Source organism: Strongylocentrotus purpuratus, unplaced genomic scaffold (genome assembly GCF_000002235.5).
Source record: "Strongylocentrotus purpuratus isolate Spur 01 unplaced genomic scaffold, Spur_5.0 spur5_scaffold_14, whole genome shotgun sequence".
NCBI classification, from domain to species: Eukaryota; Metazoa; Echinodermata; class Echinoidea; order Camarodonta; family Strongylocentrotidae; genus Strongylocentrotus; species Strongylocentrotus purpuratus.
Genome location: NW_022145599.1, coordinates 31,460,287 through 31,483,483, shown reverse-complemented (window position 1 = coordinate 31,483,483; position 23,197 = coordinate 31,460,287). Strand labels below are relative to the sequence as shown.

Below are 23,197 nucleotides of genomic sequence, written 5' to 3'. Positions count from 1 at the left end.
AATATTTCTGCTAATACCATAAAATCTTCACATATAATCTTCAGTATAACCCCTTATTCCTGATTAGATCACTACTATACAAGTAATATCCCCAAAAGAAACATGATAATTGCACCAACATGATCAAAATATGTAATTTATGCTCATTTTCCTTCAGTTTGGTAATTGCTAAATCAACGATGCACCATATTGCTATAGCGCATGCTCGTACAACAGAAAATGCTTAACCTTCGTCCAATACTAAAACCCTGATTTGTTACACGATTCCCTTCCCTCCCAAGCTTGGTCCCCAAGCTAACTTATCTATAACTTATGCAACAACAACAAAACAAATCAAAACTAAAATCCAAGTCTTTTCTGACAGTTCAAAATGGCTCTTTCCAAAAGTGTTCAACTGTTCAAAAGTTAGTTCGTTTCCTTTCCTTCTCAGCATCCCTGGGCTCATTGTTCTTTCTCTCCATTGTCGTTCTACACTTCCGTCAGCTCGATCAGCTGCAACACCGTCAATGCTACCTCCCGTCGTCCCCAAGCTCCGTCAGCTCGACCAGCTGTGACGCAGTCAGTCTTACTGCCCGTTGTCCCCAAGCTCCTTCAGCTCGACCAGCTGTGACGCGGCAGTCTCACTGCACGTCGCCCCCAAGCTTTATCAGCTCGACCAGCTGTGACGCCGTACGACCTACTGCCCTTCGTCGTCCCCCAGCTCCGTCAGCTCTACCAGCTTGTGACGCCGTCAGGCCTTCTGCCCGTCGTCCCCCAGCTCCGTCAGCTCTACCAGCTTGTGACACCGTCAGACCTACTGCCCGTCGTCCACCAGCTCAACCAGCTGTGACGCCGTCAGACCTACTGCCCGTCGTCCCCCAGCTCAACCAGCTGTGACGCCGTCAGTCTTACTGCCTGTCGTCCCCCAGCTCCGTCAGCTCTACCAGCTTGTGACGCCTGTCAGACTTACTGCCCATGGTCCCCCAGCTCCGTCAGTGCTACTGCCGTCGTCCTCCAGCTCCGTCAACTCGACCACTCCACACCATCAGCTATCCCACTTCTGACACCATGTGTGGCGGACACGATTTCGCCACCTTGGCTTGACACGGAATATTTGTCAGGATGCCCCGTGTCGGCCAGGCGCTCTCCGTCCGTTTGGACAAAATATATGCCCGTAGCTTAATGGCTGGAGTTATTAACTGCTCACACGTATCTCAACAATCATTCGTCCATCGACTACAATCGGTCACCTAAACGTCTCGTTCACAGCATCAATCAATTGAGCATCCTTCGAACAATCAATTTCCCTTGTCAACACTTGTCACAGGTTCTCGTCCCTTGGTTTCACTGCTCCAAGAAATCAAACCAATCATGATGTGTAGGTTGAAAGTCTTTATTGCGATCCATTCGACAATTGGGTAAACTCAGTACAAGTACGGTGCAAACTATGTGAGACTTAGCTTAGAGACTTAGGCCAGGCCAACTATCAGGCCAACTATCAGGCCAACTATCAGGCCAACTATCAGGCCAACTATCAGGCCAACTATCAGGCCAACTATCAGGCCAGCCTCGGTGAGGCTGGCCTGTATCGGATACAGTGCAGTGGAAAGCCCTAGATGCACAACCCTGCCCGTACTAAAAATTTCCCTATACATAAACGCATAAAAGAACAATTATGTCCTCGTTAGTAAAACAACACTTCAACACAATATTTCTGCTAATACCATAAAATCTTCACATATAATCTTCAGTATAACCCCTTATTCCTGATTAGATCACTACTATACAAGTAATATCCCCAAAAGAAACATGATAATTGCACCAACATGATCAAAATATGTAATTTATGCTCATTTTCCTTCAGTTTGGTAATTGCTAAATCAACGATGCACCATATTGCTATAGCGCATGCTCGTACAACAGAAAATGCTTAACCTTCGTCCAATACTAAAACCCTGATTTGTTACAGTACTGTACCTCAATCAAGTTTTGGGCATAGCCGCGGAGAATTAGAAAATTCACGCAGAGAAGGGAGGTCCGAGAAAGAAAAAAACATGAAGCATTTCATTATTTTATTAGTTCTCTTTTTTTAATTTTTTTTTATAGGGATGCCAGATACTGGATTCAAATTGGCTACCACGGGCAGTGAGGAAAGAAAGAACAAGGAATTGGATAGAGGCGGGAAAGCTGAAGAATGAAAGAAAAGCTATAAGAAAGTAAAAGACTAGAAGATGGGAATAAAAATGTAACTATGTTTGAGAAAAGGAGTGGGAGACTGAAAGAGATCACGCAGGAACAAAAATGATGCAGTTTTATCCTCTCTCTCGAATCTCCAGGGTAGCCGACCTCTGTTTTTTACTAGCGCGCCATCTATGGTAAATGTGCGATTAACGTCAGCTGAAATATTGAGCTCATTTTGATACACAATGGCGGAGACCGAGAGGTAAAAAATATTTCGAATTACTTTATGCTTGTTCATTATTTCTTTGGTAACGCGACATTATTTTGTTGTAAAATTCCATCCTTCATTAAGGTAGCTGGATTAACTTGTAATGATAGAGATTTAAGAGCATATGAAATGAAAGACCTTGCAAGCTTTGCTCTTGCTAGAGCGAATTGCAGTCAGTTGTTTGTGTGAGTTGTACTTGTAATGGCATTGGCATGATCATGATGATTGGCGCTGGCGCTTGTGTGAAATGGAAGTTTCATGATCTTAAATTAAAGGCACACTGTCCTACTTGTAGCTTCTTGCTCCCTCTATATAGAAAACTTCCCCAATCGGTGCCTGTTGGTCCCCCATGATCCTCTTTTTCTTATGTTAAATCAGAGCTGAGTTAATGAGATAGCCACCGGTCACAGTGACCTCGCTGGCTCGCTGTGTGGTCTAATCCCTTCTGCTGAAGTAGAGTAAAGGAGCCGGTTAGTAAAGTCTGCCTTTAAAACAAGAAAAATAGTGCATTTTTGTACTGTCTGTATGAATTTTTTTGTTTTTGTTTTAAGGAGTAAGTGTACCTTAAGAATTATCACAATTAAAACTAAATGTGGTTATCAGTCGGGTCAAGCTAAGTAGGTAGAGGAAAGAAGAAGAAAAGTATGATTATTAATATTAATTATGAAGTTCATTTTGAAATCTGATTTTGATTTGACATTGACATTGTGTACAAAATTTGTAGAGATATATAATTGATGGTCGAAAATGTGCCATGAAGTAAGATGTCAAGGAACTTGTTCGGTCTCACAGCACATTTCTGGTTTTTGGGGTAAGGTCTAGTAGACAAAATATAATACTAGTACTACAAACAATGTTATTTTTTAATTTAGAATATGAATTGACCTTTTCTCCAACTTAATTTTTTATTTTTTGTATGAGGGGTTGGAACTTGGATTTCTGGACAACAAAAAGCCTACTCTTGCCTTCAGATTGGACAAAATTATTCATAAAATAGTACTTGCCACCATTAATATTTGCAGGTGGTCTGAACTATTAAGGGTACATCAACAGAGACGCCAAGTTTAAAGATCGGCAATGCGTGATATTTTCATGATTCGGCGCACCAGGGAAAAAATTACTTTAAAAATTTCGGGGGCTACTTTTCAAGCTTGCTTGCATGAAAATAACACTCTCTAATTTGTTTTGCATTGAACTCTATGCAAAATTTGGGGGCTCTTTTAAGACTTTCGGGGGCCCTTTTGGGCATTTCGGGGGCTAATTCGCCCCGAGCCCCCGTGTATTTTTTTCCCTGCGGCGCACAAGCGCGCGTGCGAGAGTATAACACACGTATAAGGTATAGCGTTTTTTCAAAATCTAGCGCGCGTCGTGCGTAAGAGCATTTTCAGACCCTCGAAATGCGTGATGTCACACCTAATGCGTGATACTTGGTAGCTCTGCATCAAATGTAATTCTTATGCCAAGGTCATATCTGATGTCTATTTATTCAGCTTTGACTTGCCTTTACTTTACTTCCAGGGACGTGCAGCCCGTGGATTGTGCTATCATCCACAACATCTACGACAATGGCAGTGCGAGGGAGCACTTTGAATTTGAGCTGGACCAGGCCCTCGAGGCCAAACGCAGTATCATCATTATAGAACCCGCTCACCTGGGAGACGAGACCGCTCGTTGGATCACAGTAGGGAACTGCTTGCATAAGACATCCGTCCTTTCTGGCATGGCTTGCCTCGTCGCGCCAGCCCTGCTCCCTAATCAGGCAGTAAACTTTGTCACCTTCCCGACGGGGACTGTAAGCGTGGCCTGCGCTCTTCTATACGGAGTGTCGTGGCAGTCGGACCCATGTTGCAAGTATCAGGTAGAGTACGACACAAGGAATCTGTCACGGCTTCCACTTCATTCCCTGACAACGGCCACACCCGTAGTTCTGGTTCGGAAAGACGATAAATACAGGAAAGCCCTTCACAACTTGGTAGCCGGGCTAGCCGCAGCTCTACTGGCGTACAAAGTCTACCAATGGTGCATTCGCTAACACAACGTTCAGAAGAATCACTTTTGTTAGCATTTTCATTCACTCCTATCGCCTGAGGAGGTTCTGAACTGTTTGTTAGAGGAGCTTGCAAGGAATAACTGTCAAAGTGAGTTCTGTTATGATGATCAGGTCGACTTGCCATTGCCCGGATGAGAGGAAGGAACGTAGAGCTAAAGAAGGAATATAGAGAAAGATGAACTGTTCAAAGATGGAGGAGGATGGATTTACTGTTTGATGAGCCTGGAATTTATTCTCTGTTTGACTACTCTTGTACTTGTGTGTCATTTTATGTGTTGTTTTGTTAAATGTATTTCAAAGGGTGTGTGTTTAAAAATTTGGATGATGAATAATTGAAACTTGTATTGCAATCAGGTTTTATTCAAGGAGACATCCTATGAGAGGCCTGGGGGGGGGGGGTGTTTTCACAAAGATCCTACAGTGTAACTTGAACTTATCTCTAAGTTGGACTTCTCTCTAAGTTGGACTTAAAAATTATGAAAAACAGTAAGCATCTTTGAAAATATTTGTAAAAGTTATTTTAAAAGGCATAAATGCTGATTCAAATCATTCATATTTTCTATTATCAAGGAGATTTCATGTTCTTGATGGAATTTATAAAAAATCTAAAATTATATATAGGCCTACTTGATGTTTCGCTTTTGAATTTACTCTAAGGCTACAAATGGCTCTCCATAATTTTAAAGGCCAACTTAGAGTTAAGTTCTACATGTACTTAGGATCTTTGTGGAAAGCCCATCGTTGTAGTACATAAATCATTCATTTTCAGTCTCCATTACCTCCATTGTGGATTAACCATCTGTGAATCATCATTGTTGCTGAGAATATTTGATAGAGTTCGAAAAGGATTATATCGGGCCTATATGTACATCATTTTGATTGCCAAGTGCTAACGTATTCATATTCAACTGAGAAATGAAGCCAGTGTACTGTAATGTGTATCAAAATGAGATCTGAGGTTTCTAAAATATTCATGTAGCCAACTTGATTTGTGCAGTCATTCACCGTATGTCTACTAATTGCTGAATTTCAATCTTTAATAGTCTGATTTTTCCTGGAAAATGTTACTCTCAAGAAGTACATCATCAAAAGGGCCATATACATCAATACATGTATATGTACTTGATTTCCATCATTGTTTGTGTGTGCATAATGTATACCTTTAATATTTTTATAGCACTTACCAAGTACAATTCTGTTAAGATGTGAGGTCTTTAGGCTTGTTGATAGTGGTGATATTTTGTCTTCCATTTCTTCATTTTTCTTTCAACTCAAGCGGGTTCTTTGCATTTTACGAGCTATACATGCCGATGCTAGATGGAGCACATGAATGAATTTGTAGTTTGTAGATGGCTTTATAAAACAGTGAAATAATGGTAGCTTGATAAAAGATTATTTGAGCCCTGCTCGTAGTGCAATGTACTTTTGAAAATCACCCCAAATCAAATTGAGTAATGAATCGTAGTCTGAGCAGGGAGCAGAATGTGGTTAGAAATGTCATCTCCAATGAGGGATGAGTAATTTTTGATGGATTGGCTCAGACATATGGGTTCTTTTACATGTACGCTCCTATGACAATTGCTCTTTGATCACTTTCCGACACTACGTTATTACACACCAATACTTATCTGTTACATGATTAAAATTTCCAATCACTTTAAATTCTTTTACATCGCGATCGCATGACCAGGGACGTGTTTCACAAAGCCTATTTTCAATGACAAATAACAAAAAATAGTGACAAATCTGCTGATAACCAATCAGAAGCAAGGATTTCAGTAGCTTATAACAAAAACTGTCAATTGTTACTGATGACAAGTTGTGTGAAACAGGGTCCTGAACTCAACTTTATTTTTTAGAACATTCGCCCTAAAATTGCAAGGCAAGTGCACTCAATTTTCACCAAGTGTGTTAAAAAATAAACCAGGTAAATAAAGACAAGGGAAGAGGAAGTGTTAGAGGCTGTTCACACCGCAATGAGATAGCGCGGTCTATCGTAGCACCCCTTTTTTTCTAGCGCGCGCTAGACCGCGCTATCTCTCGTGGACCACCCCCAAGATGTGCTCCAGTGGCACGCCGTTTTGGCTTGCCGTGGCTCGCTGTTGGGCGGACCGAAACGACGTTGTACCTCCCAAACCGTAGAGATAGCGCGGTCCAGCGCGCGCTATCTCTGCCGGTGTGAACAGCCTCTTAGTTGTCTAGGTCTGCGAGATGCGGTGATCCCACTCCTGTTTCACTGACCATGTTAACGTGTTCAGGAAGGAAGAGCCTACAAGAGATAGCAGAATAATGTTTCCTTTGTAACCTTTAAGACACTGTAGTTTAGTAGTGGGTCAGGTAGTGGGTCAGTTAGTGGGTTAATATATACCGGTATGTGTGAGATACAGTGGAGCCTTGCTATAAAGAGCACAACTTTACTCTTGTTATAACAAAGTAATGATGCAGATCCCTCGTATGTGTAATTATGTCATTCATGAGCCCTGATTATGTCAAGGATTTAACAAGGTAATTTCCCTTGGTCCTAAGGAGTTGTTGAAAACCTGAAATAAAGTTTCCCTCCAGTAGGCCCCTTGGTAAAAAAAAAAATATATACTTGAATAGAATGCAGTAATGCACAGATTTCTACATTTATGTATTTACTTTGTAGATACATAGCCAGATAGCTAATACATTCGATACTCTTTGGCCTTTACAGTATGCAACTGGATGGTAAAAGTACAGTTCAGTCTACATGTATATCTGTAACATGTACCAGCAAAAAGATGAAGTACAGCAATACCATCTGAGCAACTATATTTACATACATGTAGAGTGTCTTCTGTACATGTCCGTACCCTATATTTAGCTATCCAGTTACTGCTGCACAGTGCATAGGCCATTATTAATGAGAGCAAAGATATATTACTACATTGTACTTGATTTTCTTCCTTTTTTTTGGGGGGGGGATTCTTTCACTTATTCTGTTATGAGAGTAAGGAGATACATATATTACATACCAGCATGTGTGCAATTTAGTAAGATATCAAACCATAGCGAGTTTTCTCATATAAAACAATATGCCCAATTTCGAGGTGTATTGGGGCTTTTACTAGTGTGCACGTACATGTACGTGCCCTTACAAGAGATATAAAATTTTATGATGATGAAAAGTGAGTCATTTGAAATGATCCATGTCTGAGATATGATCCGCAGATTTGTAAGGGTATCCAGGGGTTTCTGCTAACACCCCTGCGAACACCCAGTAATCCCATATGGATTATCCATGATGGTTTAAAGCTCAAACTGAACCCCCAAGATTACCATGGATATGTAAATGGGAAGAAAACCTGAGCCAAGATAGATTGAGATATACTTGTACATTTAGACTGAGATTTATGAAATGTTCCCTCTCAAATTTTATTAAATGACTAATTTGCTGATTCTGTTAGTAATAAAACTTTTCTGAACTTTGCTTTTCAATACAGCTTTTGCTTCGTAACTTTAAACGCTACAGGAATAGATTTGATTGTTTATTTGCTTTCCCAATATTATCTTGGAATAGATATCCCTCACTGTTTTCAAACATTCAGTATTATGTCTATCTATTCACTATTGTGTCTGTATTAAAGAGAAGGTTGAGTTCTGGGAAGAGGTAAAAAATAATTTGTGAGCGTTAACATTGTTATTATGCAAGAATGGAAGAACATCAGATTAAACATGTTCCCTGAAAAGCATGGCTCTTCAAATGCCTTCATATTCTAAATATGACATGAAACATCGTAAAAATCTGGGGTAGTTTTTTTTTCGCCATGTGCTCGTGTAGTCCCATATACATCATTCTGTGTACAGTGCTTGTAACTTTGCTAAGATTTGGCAAAATTTCTTATCATTTTAATGATTCCAGAACCTTGCAATACACACAAATACTTATATATTAGATGATCAACCTTTTCTGATAGATTCCACACCGTTTCTTTCACAATGCAATCACATGACCAGAACTCAACTTTATCTTTAAATTGCTGAGTCAACAATACACTCATCAAAATGATAATTATCATAATTAATGTGTAACCTACCATTTTTCTGATGCATTGGAAAATTCGAAGAGGCTTCTTGCACTAATTTGTAGATGTTTTTGAACTTTTGATCAGTATTTTCCCTTTACTGGAATTGAATTATGTAACAAGGCGTGGCCTCTCTATCTTTTTTCTCACACAATTTCTTCATAGTACACATTAGACCATCATTACACACAAGTACTGTATTCTGCATAAGGAGATATACATTCAAATCTGCTTTAGTGACCACCTGTCTACAAGGACCACATTTTTTGTATCCCTCAAAAGCGGTTTCTAATTGAAACATGTACTAAAGGAGCCTGTCTTTAAAGACCACTTTTTGTGTTTCCCTTGGGCGGTCGCTATAGACAGGTTTGACTGTAATTTCATCTACAGATAATATATTTTAATGGATAACCAGGAGTCAGGGAAACACATTTTTTCAAGTTGTTGCTTTCGCAGGAATACAGGCTACATGTACGTGTATAATGTCTGTACATGCATTGTTAGTTCATTTTGGCATGCTGTTGAATCTGTGACCTGACATCAACTTAGGACATTCCTGAAAAATGACATTTTATTGGGTATGCCTTACATCACGGCTCCATAATCAGTATCTACATCCTTGATATTTAATAATGTTCTGTAGGTTTTGAGAGTTACTTGTGTGTATTCAACATTAAATCTCTCAATGCACATGTACAATACTCTGCAGACAAGACAACGGATTACAAAGTAATTATCTATTTCTGCAGCATGCATTGCCATATGGATGGAATCTACCATGTATACATTGGTTGTTACTATGTCAGATGAGCCTCATGTGCTTTGATGTCACCAAGAAATACTATTGTATGTACCGGTACAAGCAGTTATGACTATGTACTGTAAAACCAGAAAATTAATGCATGAAATCTTTGCAAATTTTGTGATTTGTAACTGTCTCGTATAAATTTTTAAAAATGAATTTATCATTACACAAAATAGACAAGTTTCTTGATACTAGTTTCATGTTGCAAAAATCTCTGGTTTGACAGTATTGGATTGAATATTTTATTGTAGATTGTCAGATAACCTTTGACCTTGGCTATTGAGACAGCAGGTAAACAAAAGCAATGATATTATGATGTGACATACATGTACCCACATGTATTGTACAAGTATCTTTAAAGGTTGTTTAACCCATTGGCTACTGAATTCTCTCCTTCCCATAGGTTTAGTACAGGAACCACCTGGGTGGTGTTTCACAAAGATCCTAAGTTGAACTTATCTCTAAGTTGGACTTAAAAAATATGGAAAGCCATTAGCATCTTTGAAAATATTTTGTAAAAGTTATTTTGAAAGGCATTCATTGTTAATTGAAATCATTCATATTTTCTATCATCAAGGAGATTTCATGTTCTGGATGTGGAATTAATAAAAAGTCTAAAATACTTGAATTTCTGCTTTTGAATATATTTCATTTAAAGACTCCAATGGCTGTCCATAATTTTTAAGTCCAACTTAGAGTTAAGTTCTACTTAGGATCTTTGTGAAACACCCCCCAGGTTCCTAGAGGCAAAGGGTTAAGGTCGGTCCCCAGACGTAAATAATCATATCTGATTGATACACGTCTATGAAAACCGAAAACACGCTCACATACCTTCAGGACCTCCATATGTGGGGATTAACTGCAGATGTTATCTGATATTGTAAACATTTATCAAGGAAAGCTTGTTCTTTAAACAAGCTGTTTTTGTTTGTGGTGTTAATGAGTGGGATTATAGTGTACCATCCTTTGTGTGATACAATGAACCAATATGTGGTAATGAGATATCTCTATTGGTGTAACCCACCATCAAATTGCAGTGTATGAAATATGACTATCTAGTAGGCAACGTGAATGCACGTGCAAGATTTTAAAAATTGTGATCGGTATTCTGCTCATCATGTGCAGCCCTTTACTGGACCTATGTTTAAGTGAAGTAAAAAGTGATAACAAGGACTCTTGTTTAAGTCGATGATGGTCTGGTTTAAATTCCAGTTGGATACAGTTGTGAATATTTCACGCAGATTATGAATATATGCACAGGGGTTGAATGTGGATGTAACTCCTGAAATTTTGAAAAGTACTCAAAATCTGTTGCAAGATGAAATTGATTGGAAGGTTTATTCTCAAGCGAACATACATGTATCTGTAAACGAGTGTAAAGATTGCTAAATTCTTGCAGGTAGTGAAGACTGAATATGAGTGGATTGATGTATTGTTTATTGACAAGAATTGTACATTTTTCTTTCTCTTTTTGATGAGAATTGTAGAAAGGTATTAATGAACGCGACTTTTGAGTGATGCTATCTAATGGCAATGGCGAAGAAAAAAAATACATGTAATAGGTTTTAAAGTGAAGAAATACAATATATGAATCTGTTACATTTGTACAGAAAGAAACTTGGAAATAAAATGAAATGAAATTTATGCCTGGGGTGTTTTGATTTATCTATGTTCATCTCATTTTGTTGTTTACGCTACATCAGCAATATTTGGTCTCATTTCCCCCTCAATCCATCTTTAAACAGATTCTTTCTCTCTTGAAATGTTCTTCTCTTGCACATTCTATGACCAAGGTAGTCTCCCTTCCATTTTCTTTCAATATTCATTCTCTTCTTTCTTTCACCCCCTCTTATTGCCCCCTTTCACTCCTTACCCCTCTCACAACTTTTTCTTCTCTACACTTCTTTCCTCAGCCCTCATACCAGTAAATTATTATTAATGAATATAAAAATGCATGTTAAGTATGCAACTAATAATTACAATGGTGTCTAAACAGTTTATATATAATTGCGTATTTATTATATACATGTTATTATATAAATCGTACAAATTACAAATACATTATGCGATTTATTCATCAATAAATAAAACACTGGGAGAATGCTCTAGTTCTGTATGCATCTTGTTAAAAATTCAACAAATTACCCTTTATATTGGCACACAGGAGATACACTGTACATGTAAGAAAATTGAATCCCCCAAGAGCTCTTGAAATGCCCCAGGCATCATTAAATTAATTAATCAATTAAAGTAATACAAACAAATATTTTGGTTGCATAAAGGGGTGGTGAAACAACAAGCATCTGCCTAATGATAATAACAATAATTTGATTTCAGTATGTTGCAAGTTTGGGACATTTTTGTGACCCCTGCCCCCCCCCCCCCCCACCTTGCTTTTGTTAGTGCTTGGCTTGTCCACTATGGAGCATACCATTGAACATTTTGACATGGTTGTGAAAGAAGTCCACTTTTTTACCAAAGTCTCCTAGAATTTCTATTACAGAGAAACACCTTGAAATTTCAAGACAGATACACATTTAGTTTTGGAAAATAGGCAAACAAGCATCTGTTATCAGTTGGAATTTCATTCTGTCAGTGTTATAAACAACTCTATAATATATGAAATAGTTAATCACGATTACCATGTAACTAGAGGAAAATAACTCTCCATAAAATCTTGCTTCCCATACATTTTTGTTCACTAACAACGTAACAAGGGCGATTAAGGACAATTTCAATTTTAAATCTAAAAAATAACGTCCCTTTCTGTATCCTCCATCAATCTTCCGTTTTTGTTCCTTTCCTTGCTCTCCCTGCCATGATCCAGAAGTAGAGATTGGGGACCAGAGCTCTGATGTAGATCGCAGCACCGTGGGTAAAGGGCCCTAAAACTACATCACTTTGTCGCTTAGCAACCGCATCAACTACCTTGTCGGCCACATAGACTGTGGACATGCCACCGGCAGTGGTGGAATCCATTTCTGCAAGGGCAAAATGAAGAAGAAGATATTCATCAAAAAAACAATTTATGTATAGAATCATTTAAACCCTAATATTTAACAATGTGTTTTTTTACGCATCCAAACAAATTAAGAAAAGGATTCTATGATTTCTACAAAAAATATCCATGCATTATTAATTTCAAGAAAAATATAATTTATATATTGAATCATTGAATCATTTAAACCCTAATAAAGACAATGGGCTTTTAATCATCCTAACAAATGAAGAAGAGGGTTCTATAAGTTCTATAAAAATATCTCTGGATTATCACCTCCGAGCAACTTCACACCTCGCTATCCCCCGAGGAGAACTAGATGTAACCTCAGAAGAACTACCCCCAGACAACTATCATCTTGGGTAAATTGTTCCTAGGACAATACCTCCAGGACAACTATTCTCAGAAAGTAACCCTACCCCCCCCCCCCCCCCCCCCACACACACACATTTTCCCAACTACAATATCTCTCAAGACAATGTACATTTTGTTCAGAAGGTATAGAAATCTGCTCTCAAGAGAATTCAGAGGTGCCAATATGTGTTTGATAAATCATGTTAATAAAACATGGTAACTAATTTTCTTCACGTTTTCCCTATCTGTTCCTTTCATTTTGCTCCCTTCATTACAACTCATTTGATGTTGGAGTTGCTTTCCCCTTTATAAGCTACACAACATATACCTGCAACTGTAGCATTTGTATGCCTCATTTGTATACTAAAGTCAGTGGTCCATTTCATTCATGAAATTTCCCAGGTTCCAAGAAGGAACCTGGGGTCCGTTTCACAAAACTTGTTATTTATAACAACTGCTAAATTTCTATGACAAATTTGCTCTCAGCCAATCAGATGCCATGATTTCAGTAGCTTATAACAGTAGCTTGTGACTTGTTATTGATATCAAAGTTCATGAAACAGGGTCCAGGGGCCCGTTTCACAAAGCCTTTTTTCCAATGACAAATGAATAAAATCAGTGACAAATCTGCTGATAACCAATCAGAAGCAAGGATTTCAGTAGCTTATAACAGTAGCTTGTAACTTGTTATTGATATCAAGTTTTATGAAACAGGGTCCAGGATTACTCACTTGCATGTACAGATCCATCCCCATCGAGTGCACTCAAGGAGATGTTGGTCTTGATATAGCTAGGGCTGAGAACGGTGACGTGGATGTTGTGCTCTGCAACCTCCGCCCTGAGAGAGTCAAAGAAGGCCTGCATGGCATGCTTGGAAGCAGAATCTGGATGTAATTAATTATAAAATGTTGATTACAACAGTATTTAGGATAATGATGATTTAGATGATAATGATAGTTGTGGTGGGGGTGATAATAATGATGTTGATGGTGATTTGTTGATGATGGTGATGATGGTGAAGAATCTGGAAACAAAATGATATAATGTTGATAACAACAATAAGGATAAGCCTGAGATCAGCAGACACAGCTCTTATGACAGAAACTCTCAGTTGCACAACTTGAAGTGACAGAGCCTTCTAATTCTTTGGACCTAAACTGTGCAAAAGCATTCCACAATCTATCGGGCGCACCGATGATGATGATGATGAAAATGATGATAATGATGACGGTGTTAATACTGGTGACAATAACGACGATGATGATGTGATATGAGATGACACATCTGATGTCAAAATATGCTTTAGAACTCCACAATGCATACTTGAAGTTGATAATGTAAATTGTTGATTATATTGGACTTGCCCTAAAACAACCTCTCCCACTCAAAACCAACGTTTCTCTTAGTGATACCTTTGCAATAAAATTAAAGAGCAAATGGATGGAATATTTATTGCATACTCACAGGCACTCCTGAATGGAATAGCTATCCTGCCTTGGATACTGCTGACTGCAAGTATGTGTCCACTTCTTCTTGATATCATATTTGGTAAAATGGCTAGAGTGAAAGAAATCAAATACAAAAGTTATCACTGAAGGCATGGTATATTAATCACTTCCAATTCAACAACACTTGGACAATAGTAGTATGGTATATATCTATACTGATAATACCAAATTGTATTTCTCAAGGAATGATATATGGGAAAGTATTCTAAGAATTATTGTTGTCTTGTTCCCATATGGACATGGCATCCTTGGTTCTAATACATGTACTAATCATGGGAGACATAGGTAAATAACACCAACAGTAAAATCTCCTCATCAACATGGGTACCAACCAGGGTAATAAATGGTCACTGCATAATTTTGTCTTGTAAAGTTTTTTTGATCCTAACATCTCAAAGTAACACTTCTTGTTCAGCCCTGTAAGTGTGCTAATGATTTATCATTCATGTATAATCTTTTCTTCCCATGCCCAAAGGACCCAAACTTGTCCGTCCTGGGACCCGTTTCACAAAGCCTTCTTTCAATAACCAATGACAAAAATCAGTGACAACTCTGTTGATAACCAATCAGAAGCAAGGATTTCAGTAGCTTTTAACAAAAACTGTTGTTTGTCGCTCATGACAAGTTTTGAGAAACACCCCCCAGGTCCAAACCACACCAACCAGCTTACCTGATGTGAGGACAAGCGAGCCAAAATGGTTGACATTCATGATCTTCTGATGGACGGAGAGAACGGTCTCAGCGACGCTCCCTCTACCGCTCATGCCTCCGTTGTTGATAAGGATATCCACGTGACCGTGGAGCGCGAGAGCTTCTTTGGCTTTGTCCGGTAACTCGTCTAGTCTTTCTAGGTCTAAGGGTATGACATGGGGTGTGTGTGCTGGTATCCCTGGAGCCTAAATTGTGATCACAAATAGACGAACTGTGTGAACTCAGTGATGATTTCATACGTAAATTCATCCATTCATGCTCTAGATTGAAACCAATCATGTGCAAACTTCATCTGGCATCGCATTTGTCACAATATTGCTTACAGCTGGTAAAAAGATCATGATGGAAATGATTAGTATGCTATTGTTAAAAATGTGAACAATAAAAAGTAAATAACTGATTTGAAGTGCCCCTGAAAGTTATCACATAATGATGTAATTATATCATTCCCATCTGTGTATACTGTCTGTGCATGAAGTGCAACCAGTAAAATGAGACAAACAGAAGAAAACTAGATGGAATTCGACTGCGCGCAGTCGAAAATGATGCCTCCGTCATAGAGCAATTTTACAAACCAAAACAGAAGACATTTTTCGAATTCAAGTTCAATTGTAATCCATTAACAGGTTCTCAGAATATCGTGATTACAAGCAATTTCTCATATACATATATGACCCTTTGATCTTTGACCTCATGACCCTAAAATCTACTCAGTTCATTGGCTCTGCAAGATGTCCTGAGTTAAATAGTAATCCATCTGTCAGTTCTAATGAGAATGTGTTCACAAGCTATTTTTGCATACATAATGAGCCCATGACCTTTGACCTTTGATCTTATGAACCAAAAATCTACTCAGTTCATTGGCTCTGCAAGTAACATACATGACCTAATTTTGGCAGGAATCCATCAATCGGTTCTTGAGAACGCGATCACGAGCTGTTTTTGCATACATAATGTGCGCTGTAGCCTTTGACCTTTGACCTCATGACCCCAAAATCTAATCAGTTCATCTGCTCTGCAAGTAACATACATGACCTAAGTTTAGCAGCAATCCATCAATCGGTTCTTGAGATAACGCAATCACGAGCTGTTTTTGCATACATAATGTGCGCTGTAGCCTTTGACCTTTGACCTCGTGACCCCAAAATCTAATCACTTCATCGGTTCTGCAAGTAACATACATGACCTAAGTTTGGCAGCAATCCATTACTCGGTTCTTGAGATAACGCGATCACGAGCTGTTTTTGCATACATAATGAGCCCTGTGACCTTTGACCTTTAACCTCATGACCCCAAAATCTAATCAGTTCTTTGACTCTGCAAGATACATACATGACCAAAGTTTGGCAGGAATCCATCAATCGGTTCTTCAGATAACGCGATCACGAGCTGTTTTTGCATACATAATGAGCCCTGTGACCTTTGACCTTTGACATCGTAACCCCAAAATCTAATCAGTTCATCGGCTCTGCAAGATACATACATGACCAAAGTTTGGCAGGAATCCATCAATCGGTTCTTCAGATAACGCGATCACGAGAACGGGACGTACGTACGTACGTACAGACGTACGTACAGACGTACGTACAGACGTACGTACAGACGGACGGACGGACAACCCGAAAACATAATGCCTCCGGCTACTTCGTAACGGAGGCATAAAAATTGAAGTGCTGTTGTCTTCTTTTATTATCTTAAGCCATGGATCTTCAGAGAACATTTGGATTGCACGACTCACACTATGGCCAAACTACCTCATAACTCAATTTCAAATACTAGTCAAATCACCACCTTCAACCCGTGCCCCATTTCATTCAACTGTCATCAATAACATATGCTAAATTTTTATGACAAATTTACTCTCAGCTGATCAAATGCCACAGTTTCAGTAGCTTATAACAGTTACTGTGATAACAAGTTTCATGAAACAGGGCCTTGAACCAACAATTTACCTTACCCTCATCAGTATCTCAGCCCAAGAACAACCTTATAAGGAATTAACTCTCAAGAAAATACTGGAGCAAAGTATGGCCAGACAAAATGTAGGATTATGGACAAGTATGTGCCAGTAAATCTGGTAATCAGAAATAAGTTGTTTTAGGTAACCTTCTTACCAATTTCAGGGCCATCAATTCTTTCTTGACCCTCTCGAGTTCAGGAGCCCTCCTTGCACACAAAATCACCTTACAGCCAAGACAGTAGAAAGCTCTAGCACATGCTGAAGAGCAAGAGTAAGATAAAGAACGATAACGTTAAAAAACACAAGATCAAACCTATGTGGGACTTTGTCACGAATTGACTCTTGCATTACTAGTTCAAAATAAAACCTAGATCAATGGAGGCAGGTTTCATTTACCTACATTTGTTATTTTCCTGATTCAGGGACTCTTCACCTATTACTCTGCTAGTCTGCTACAAATTTTGGGTTTCCAAATTGAAAATGAGATTCTAAATCTTTATTTGCCTCTCCTCATATATGGTCTACCCTAGACCAATCCCCGCTAATACTTGTAAAACTTGGGGTACAAAGGCCATTTCCAATAACGTTGTACAGTACAATTTGTTTTAAATACAAATACTGAATCACCAATTCACTATCATTAATCAATATGTGCCCCACTAATCAAAGGTCTTATTATACAATAACATTTTTATTTGACAGAACCCCCCCCCCCCCCCCTTCCCCCTTCCCCCTTCCTCTCCTCCTATTTTGAGAAAAAATTATGTGTATCTCATTGAATAGTATTTTTATGTGTGGCGGCTATCTTAGAAAAATATGAAATATCATGGACCCCCCTCCCCCCGAAGAAAAAAAATCTTACGCTCTTCAGCTTTGAAAAATGACAAGTTTGAGTTGTACATTAGTCGTTAGGGACTTAGGGACGTCCATTCAAGGCAGTGCATCAAAAGGACGTCGATCGTAGCAATCCATGTTGTCGTTGTGCAAATCTAAAAGTCCCTATTGCTAATCAAAAGTGTCTCACCCTCTCCTACTCCGGAACTTGCCCCCGTGATGAGTACCACTTTATCTTTAAGCCCCGCCCTCCTTTGTTGTGATCTCAGCTTCTTGTAGAGCCATAGCAGCCCGAGACTACCAAAGATTGCTGCCGTGGCAACGGTCAAGGAATTCATACTAGATGCAGATGACATATTGTGAAGATTGTAGTTTTGCTGAAAAATAGAGAGCGAAAAGCCGAAGGAATAAATAAAACACTACTAAAGTCTGATGAAATAAACCAAATAAATTAACATTTTGAATAAAATAAACGTTGATTATCTGAAAAAAAATAATCTTTAATTGCTGTTAATGTCATCTGAAGAAGATTTCTATTTGCTGCTTTGACCTTTGGCTTTGTGGAACTTTTCATTTATCAATGAATAATATTTAAAGTAATAAAGACATCATCATCGATTGGTCAATAAATATTCTTGCCCCCTCTCTAACAAGATAACCAAAAGCACATCAAAAGGAATATGACAATATGTATGTATTTCTCCCGGTCAGCCAATTAAGACCGATGCTAGTATGTGAATACGTTCCCTCTCAAAAGATCTGCAGGAATGCAATTCATTTAGCATTACCAATACCAGGAGCAGTACACAAAAATATACGAGTGGGACCGATCATTAAAAAATGCACTTTAACTGACGTACACTGTAAGCTAATTCTATACAATTTAAACAAGTAATGAAGCGTAGATAAACACCACACAAGCGTCCTCAAATTAACATTATCATAAAACATATTAGGTAATACTTTCATGTTCTAACGCTCACCTGAAAATCTAAAGTGGATCTCCTCGAGCTCGCAAATGCCAAAGAAAAGACGATGTGGGCGTGGTTTAACACTGGGATACGAAATTGTTGTTTATTGCCATACACAGTGTATGCATACTAAAATAAAGGCAAAGAAAATCATGTAAATATGGGGAATTTACTCCCTCACCCTCTAATTCTCCGCTAATATTTTTTTTCTCCATTGATCTATTTTCTTCATCTGATATGCCAGTATGCACAATTAATTAATAAACACTCTCTTCTTTCTCTCCTTATCTTAAAAAAATTCTCATCTCTTCCGATCTTCTCCCTAACCCTCTTTACTCCCCTTTCTCTCTCTCTGTATGTCTCTCTCTCTCTCTCTCTCTCTGCCCCCAACCTATTGCAAGTTTTCCTCATAAATACATTTTTTTATTCCCAAATCAATACACATACACTCACATAGTCTAAAATTGGCCATAGGTATCAATTTTATTGTCTCAACTTTTTTTAAACACATTATTAATAATCAACGTTTTCTTTTCTCTTTTAATTTATTATCTACTGGCATTTACTTCTTGCAAAAAAGAAATAAATGAACATATACAACGCGAAACATATGTAAAAAGAATTTCTTTTATACAATCCATAAATTACCACAATCTATAACCTCTAGGATGCATAGATGTGATTGTAGAGATGAAGAGAAAGAGAAAATATAAGAATTAAAAATCAAAATAGATTTCTAGTGCTGATAGAAACGCAAATTCACAATTAAGACGATCACAAAAGAAAAGAAAACAACAACAACATTTTCCCCATGAAAATTATGATGTACCGATCAATGTGCATGAACTCAAAATTGAGCACAATATACAGGAAAAAAAAAGTAATAACAAAAACAATATAAACATAATTCATCCATGATGCCCTAGGGTTGTTTACATATATCTTCTTGCACAGTATCAGTTGCCGATACAATTCAATTCATTTTTTTTTTACATCTGTACATATTACTGTGAGACCTGACGAATGAGACGAAAAAATGTGGAGATTTCTTTTCTAGACTTCTAATGTACACATAAAGCACTCTCCTTTTAACATCGTCATAGCAATCGTTAAAAAAGCCCTGTCCTATTCGTAAAATATTTCCCATGATCCATAACTTGCTGCACAGTTCTATCGATTTCCTTTTCAGAGCCTTTTAAGTCACCGAGCAAAACTCTTTTATTAGCCATTTCTACCACACGTAACTTTCAAGAAATCCATTGAATACCGTTATACTTTTCTTCCTTTTCTTTTTTTAATCATTGAAACCCAAATATGAACATTAATATCAGTATTGTACAAAGATAGAGAACACATAATCATTACATATCCCCCTCAATTAATGGTTAAGAGAACAAGATTGTTATAAGAGACTGGTACAGTTCTTTAAAAATCAGCCAGTTTGTTGATATTGTCAAAGGTTTGTCCAAAATTACAACAAGCAACAAGTCAAAAAATTGATGAGACTTTAAGATGCTGGTCTAATTCTTTCTTGTTGTAATCAGCCATAGTTTGTTTATCTTGTCCAAGGTTTTACCAACATTGCAACAATAAGCAACATGACAAAAGATTGATGATACTAATATAGGAACAATATAGGAGCTAATCTATGACACTGTTTACTGGCCTACAGACACAACTATATCAATTTGAACACATAATTGGAAATAGATTTGTGAGGCAGGGGAATTTAGCGGAAAATTGGAAACAAATCGAGTGCATCAATTGACTTTAGAAAAGAAAAGAAAAAACATTTATGGGAGCAAAGTGACTCCTCCAAGACTGATGTCATTCAACTTTCCTTGAACATTCCCTATACTAGGGGTGCAATAGTCCTATCTCCATTTTCTCCATTGCCAAGCAACTTCTTAGCCCTTTGACAAAATGAATATAAATTGGGGATGATCAACACTATAATTTAAATCCACCACATGTTAAGAATTTATTTTTGTTTGTGGTTTGGATTTGCGAAAATATCTTGCTGCGAAACAGTTAAATCACCATGGACAACACTTAACGCTTGAAATTTGCGAAGTGTCTTGCCGTGAAAAAGCCATCCTCGACAATTCACCAAAGTTTTACACTATTCAGAATTTCACATAAAATATTCATAAAGCTCACATCTCGTAGTATTTCAATTTCTTGCACAATCTTATCATACATCAGGGTTATTATATAGGCGTTACACTCCAAGTGAAGAAAGTCATTCATATCAACAAAACATTGAAACAAAAAACAAAATAAGAAAGTCTGCGACATTCATAACCTGCAACCATCAAACCTGAAGGACGTTTAACGTCTTGAATATTCTCAATAATTCTTTTTTTTAAATTCCAATTTCCATTTGGATCCTTTTAGAACCACAATGCATATTATCCCTCTAATGATATATACTGAAGATCCCAATATATCAACATTCTCGTATTCAAACAAATTAAACTTTGGAGCAAGCTGTGTATTGATGTGGAAAATCAGTAGTGGAAAGGCAAGAAATTTGTCATTCTAATTATCAATTTGGGTTGGGGATTCTATATTCCACTTAATATCAAACAATAGTAATAACACATCAGTGTTGATAGTATTGTTTGATACAAACATTAAAAACAGGTCTCAGGTATGTGAAGATTTGGGTTATGGCGAACAAAGCGTTTTCAACAGTATCTCAAGAACACAAAACTGATTATGTGAAACATAAAAAATGACAACAGATATTAAAATGGAAAGTAGTTGTGCATATTCAAATTCACATCTATTCATGTTACAGACACATTATTCCAATTGACCCCCCCCCCCCCCCACCCTTAAAAAACAAAAACAAATAAATGAATTTCTCAGCTACCTTACTGTAAAATCATTCAAAAAGTGGAACATACATTTAACAACTAAATTAATCATAGAATTAACAAGTTTTATAGTTTTACAAAGTATGTGAAAAAATTGATTCATCCTGATTAATGTTTCTTGAGAATGTGACATATCAAAGCTTACATCTACAGGTATTCAACAAAGGCTAAAGTCCACCTATCATTTTCAAGTTACCAGAAAACAGGATAAAACATCAAATTTACAAGGGGTATGACTAATTTAATTGTGTTAACACATTTTTGGCTTACACCCAGTAAATACAGACGACTACCGGTAATTTAGTTGTTAACTGTACATGTGAATTGTTTCATTATTCTCTTTCTTAGAAATTAACCAAAAGATGAACATGGCCTTACTGTCATTTTGTGGATTATACGACTTGAACAGTCATTACCATCATCAATTGTAACATTGCATTACTGTTTCTCCATTTTCTAAAAGAAATTTTTACCAAACAAATTTGAAGCAAGTCACTGGTAGCTGGCAAATATGAAAATATTTGTTTGACAATGAATTTGGACTGAGTGACAGGAAATTAATCCACCCTTGAGAAAAACAAACAGAAATAAGCAACAACATAATATGTACAAATTGTATGTTTGGTGCCAGAGGGGGATATTAACCTCTATTCTGTATTGAAGACAGGGTCGATGTCCTGGTTATGAACAGATGCAACAGGTTATGTGTTCAGCAATGTACATAGAGATAAATGAGAGGTGCGTTACCATGTACATGTATACTGGGATCCCACAAATACGACCAAGATAATATTTAGATGGATGATTTACCCCGACTATCAGCTTTGTTCTTAGCAAATCAATTTGAAGCCCTTTCGTTAGTGATCGTCTGTTCCGGTACAGCTTTGGATTTATTTTTTCGCTTCTTCATCATCCATAATTTCATCATCATTATTTCTTAACATTGCCATCATAACTATAACTTTCACCATGGATGTAACGAGTCAAAAAGACTTTCATAAATTAAGACCAGGGATCCCGTTTCACAAAACTAGTCATCAGTGACAAATGACAGTTTTGTTATAAGCTTCTGATTGGTTATCAGCAGATTTGTCAGTGATATTGTCATTTGTCATTGAAAAAAGGCTTTGAGAAATGGTTCCAGAACCCACCATTTGATAAAGTAAAACAATTTACCTCTAGCAATTCTTTTTTCTTCGTTTCTTACGCATACAATACCACTAAAATGATGTTTCTTCACTAAAATGTGTCGAATCAGCTCACTTTAAATCTGCTACATTTAAGCATGATCACATTCTGATCATTCTCTTATATATATATACTCCTTTCCCTGATTTTATGCTCGTTTGTTTTCTTTTCTTTGTATTCAATGAATAATATAAACAATTAATGCAATGAAATAATATAAATAGTGCAACATTCATGTAATTGATAACTGACTTTTCTATTTAAGTCTGCTGTACATTGTAGGTTTATAGGGAAAACACTTCTTTATCTTTTTCACTTACAAAAATTAATGCTACTAACGTTATATGTTATTACGTTTGTTAAAATTCATAACTTGAGTATTTTGTTGATATGAAGAAGGAAAAAAAAAACAGAAATAAGATGATTTTCTGATTTATAAAACTTTGATTGAGCAAAGCATCA

The 23,197-nt window shown here is 37.4% G+C and overlaps 2 protein-coding genes across 2 annotated transcripts; one reads left to right on the top strand and one right to left on the bottom strand.

Moving 5' to 3' along the window:
* Window positions 1-2,327: 2,327 nt before the first annotated feature.
* LOC115923638 (transmembrane protein 11-B, mitochondrial-like) lies at window positions 2,328-4,630 on the top strand. Its single transcript, XM_030984737.1, has 2 exons — window positions 2,328-2,422; window positions 3,947-4,630. The coding sequence occupies exons 1-2, from the start codon at window positions 2,406-2,408 to the stop codon at window positions 4,458-4,460; spliced, it is 531 nt and encodes a 176-aa protein (XP_030840597.1). The 5' UTR covers window positions 2,328-2,405; the 3' UTR covers window positions 4,461-4,630.
* A 6,994-nt stretch (window positions 4,631-11,624) lies between these two features.
* Window positions 11,625-18,761, bottom strand: LOC757095 (dehydrogenase/reductase SDR family protein 7-like). The gene is made up of 7 exons (XM_030984736.1): window positions 18,678-18,761; window positions 17,885-18,071; window positions 17,015-17,118; window positions 14,860-15,085; window positions 14,146-14,238; window positions 13,413-13,565; window positions 11,625-12,310 (listed from the first exon to the last, which is right to left on the bottom strand). Exons 2-7 carry the CDS (start codon window positions 18,048-18,050, stop codon window positions 12,108-12,110), a joined length of 945 nt encoding a protein of 314 aa, XP_030840596.1. The 5' UTR covers window positions 18,051-18,071; window positions 18,678-18,761; the 3' UTR covers window positions 11,625-12,107.
* Window positions 18,762-23,197: the final 4,436 nt, after the last annotated feature.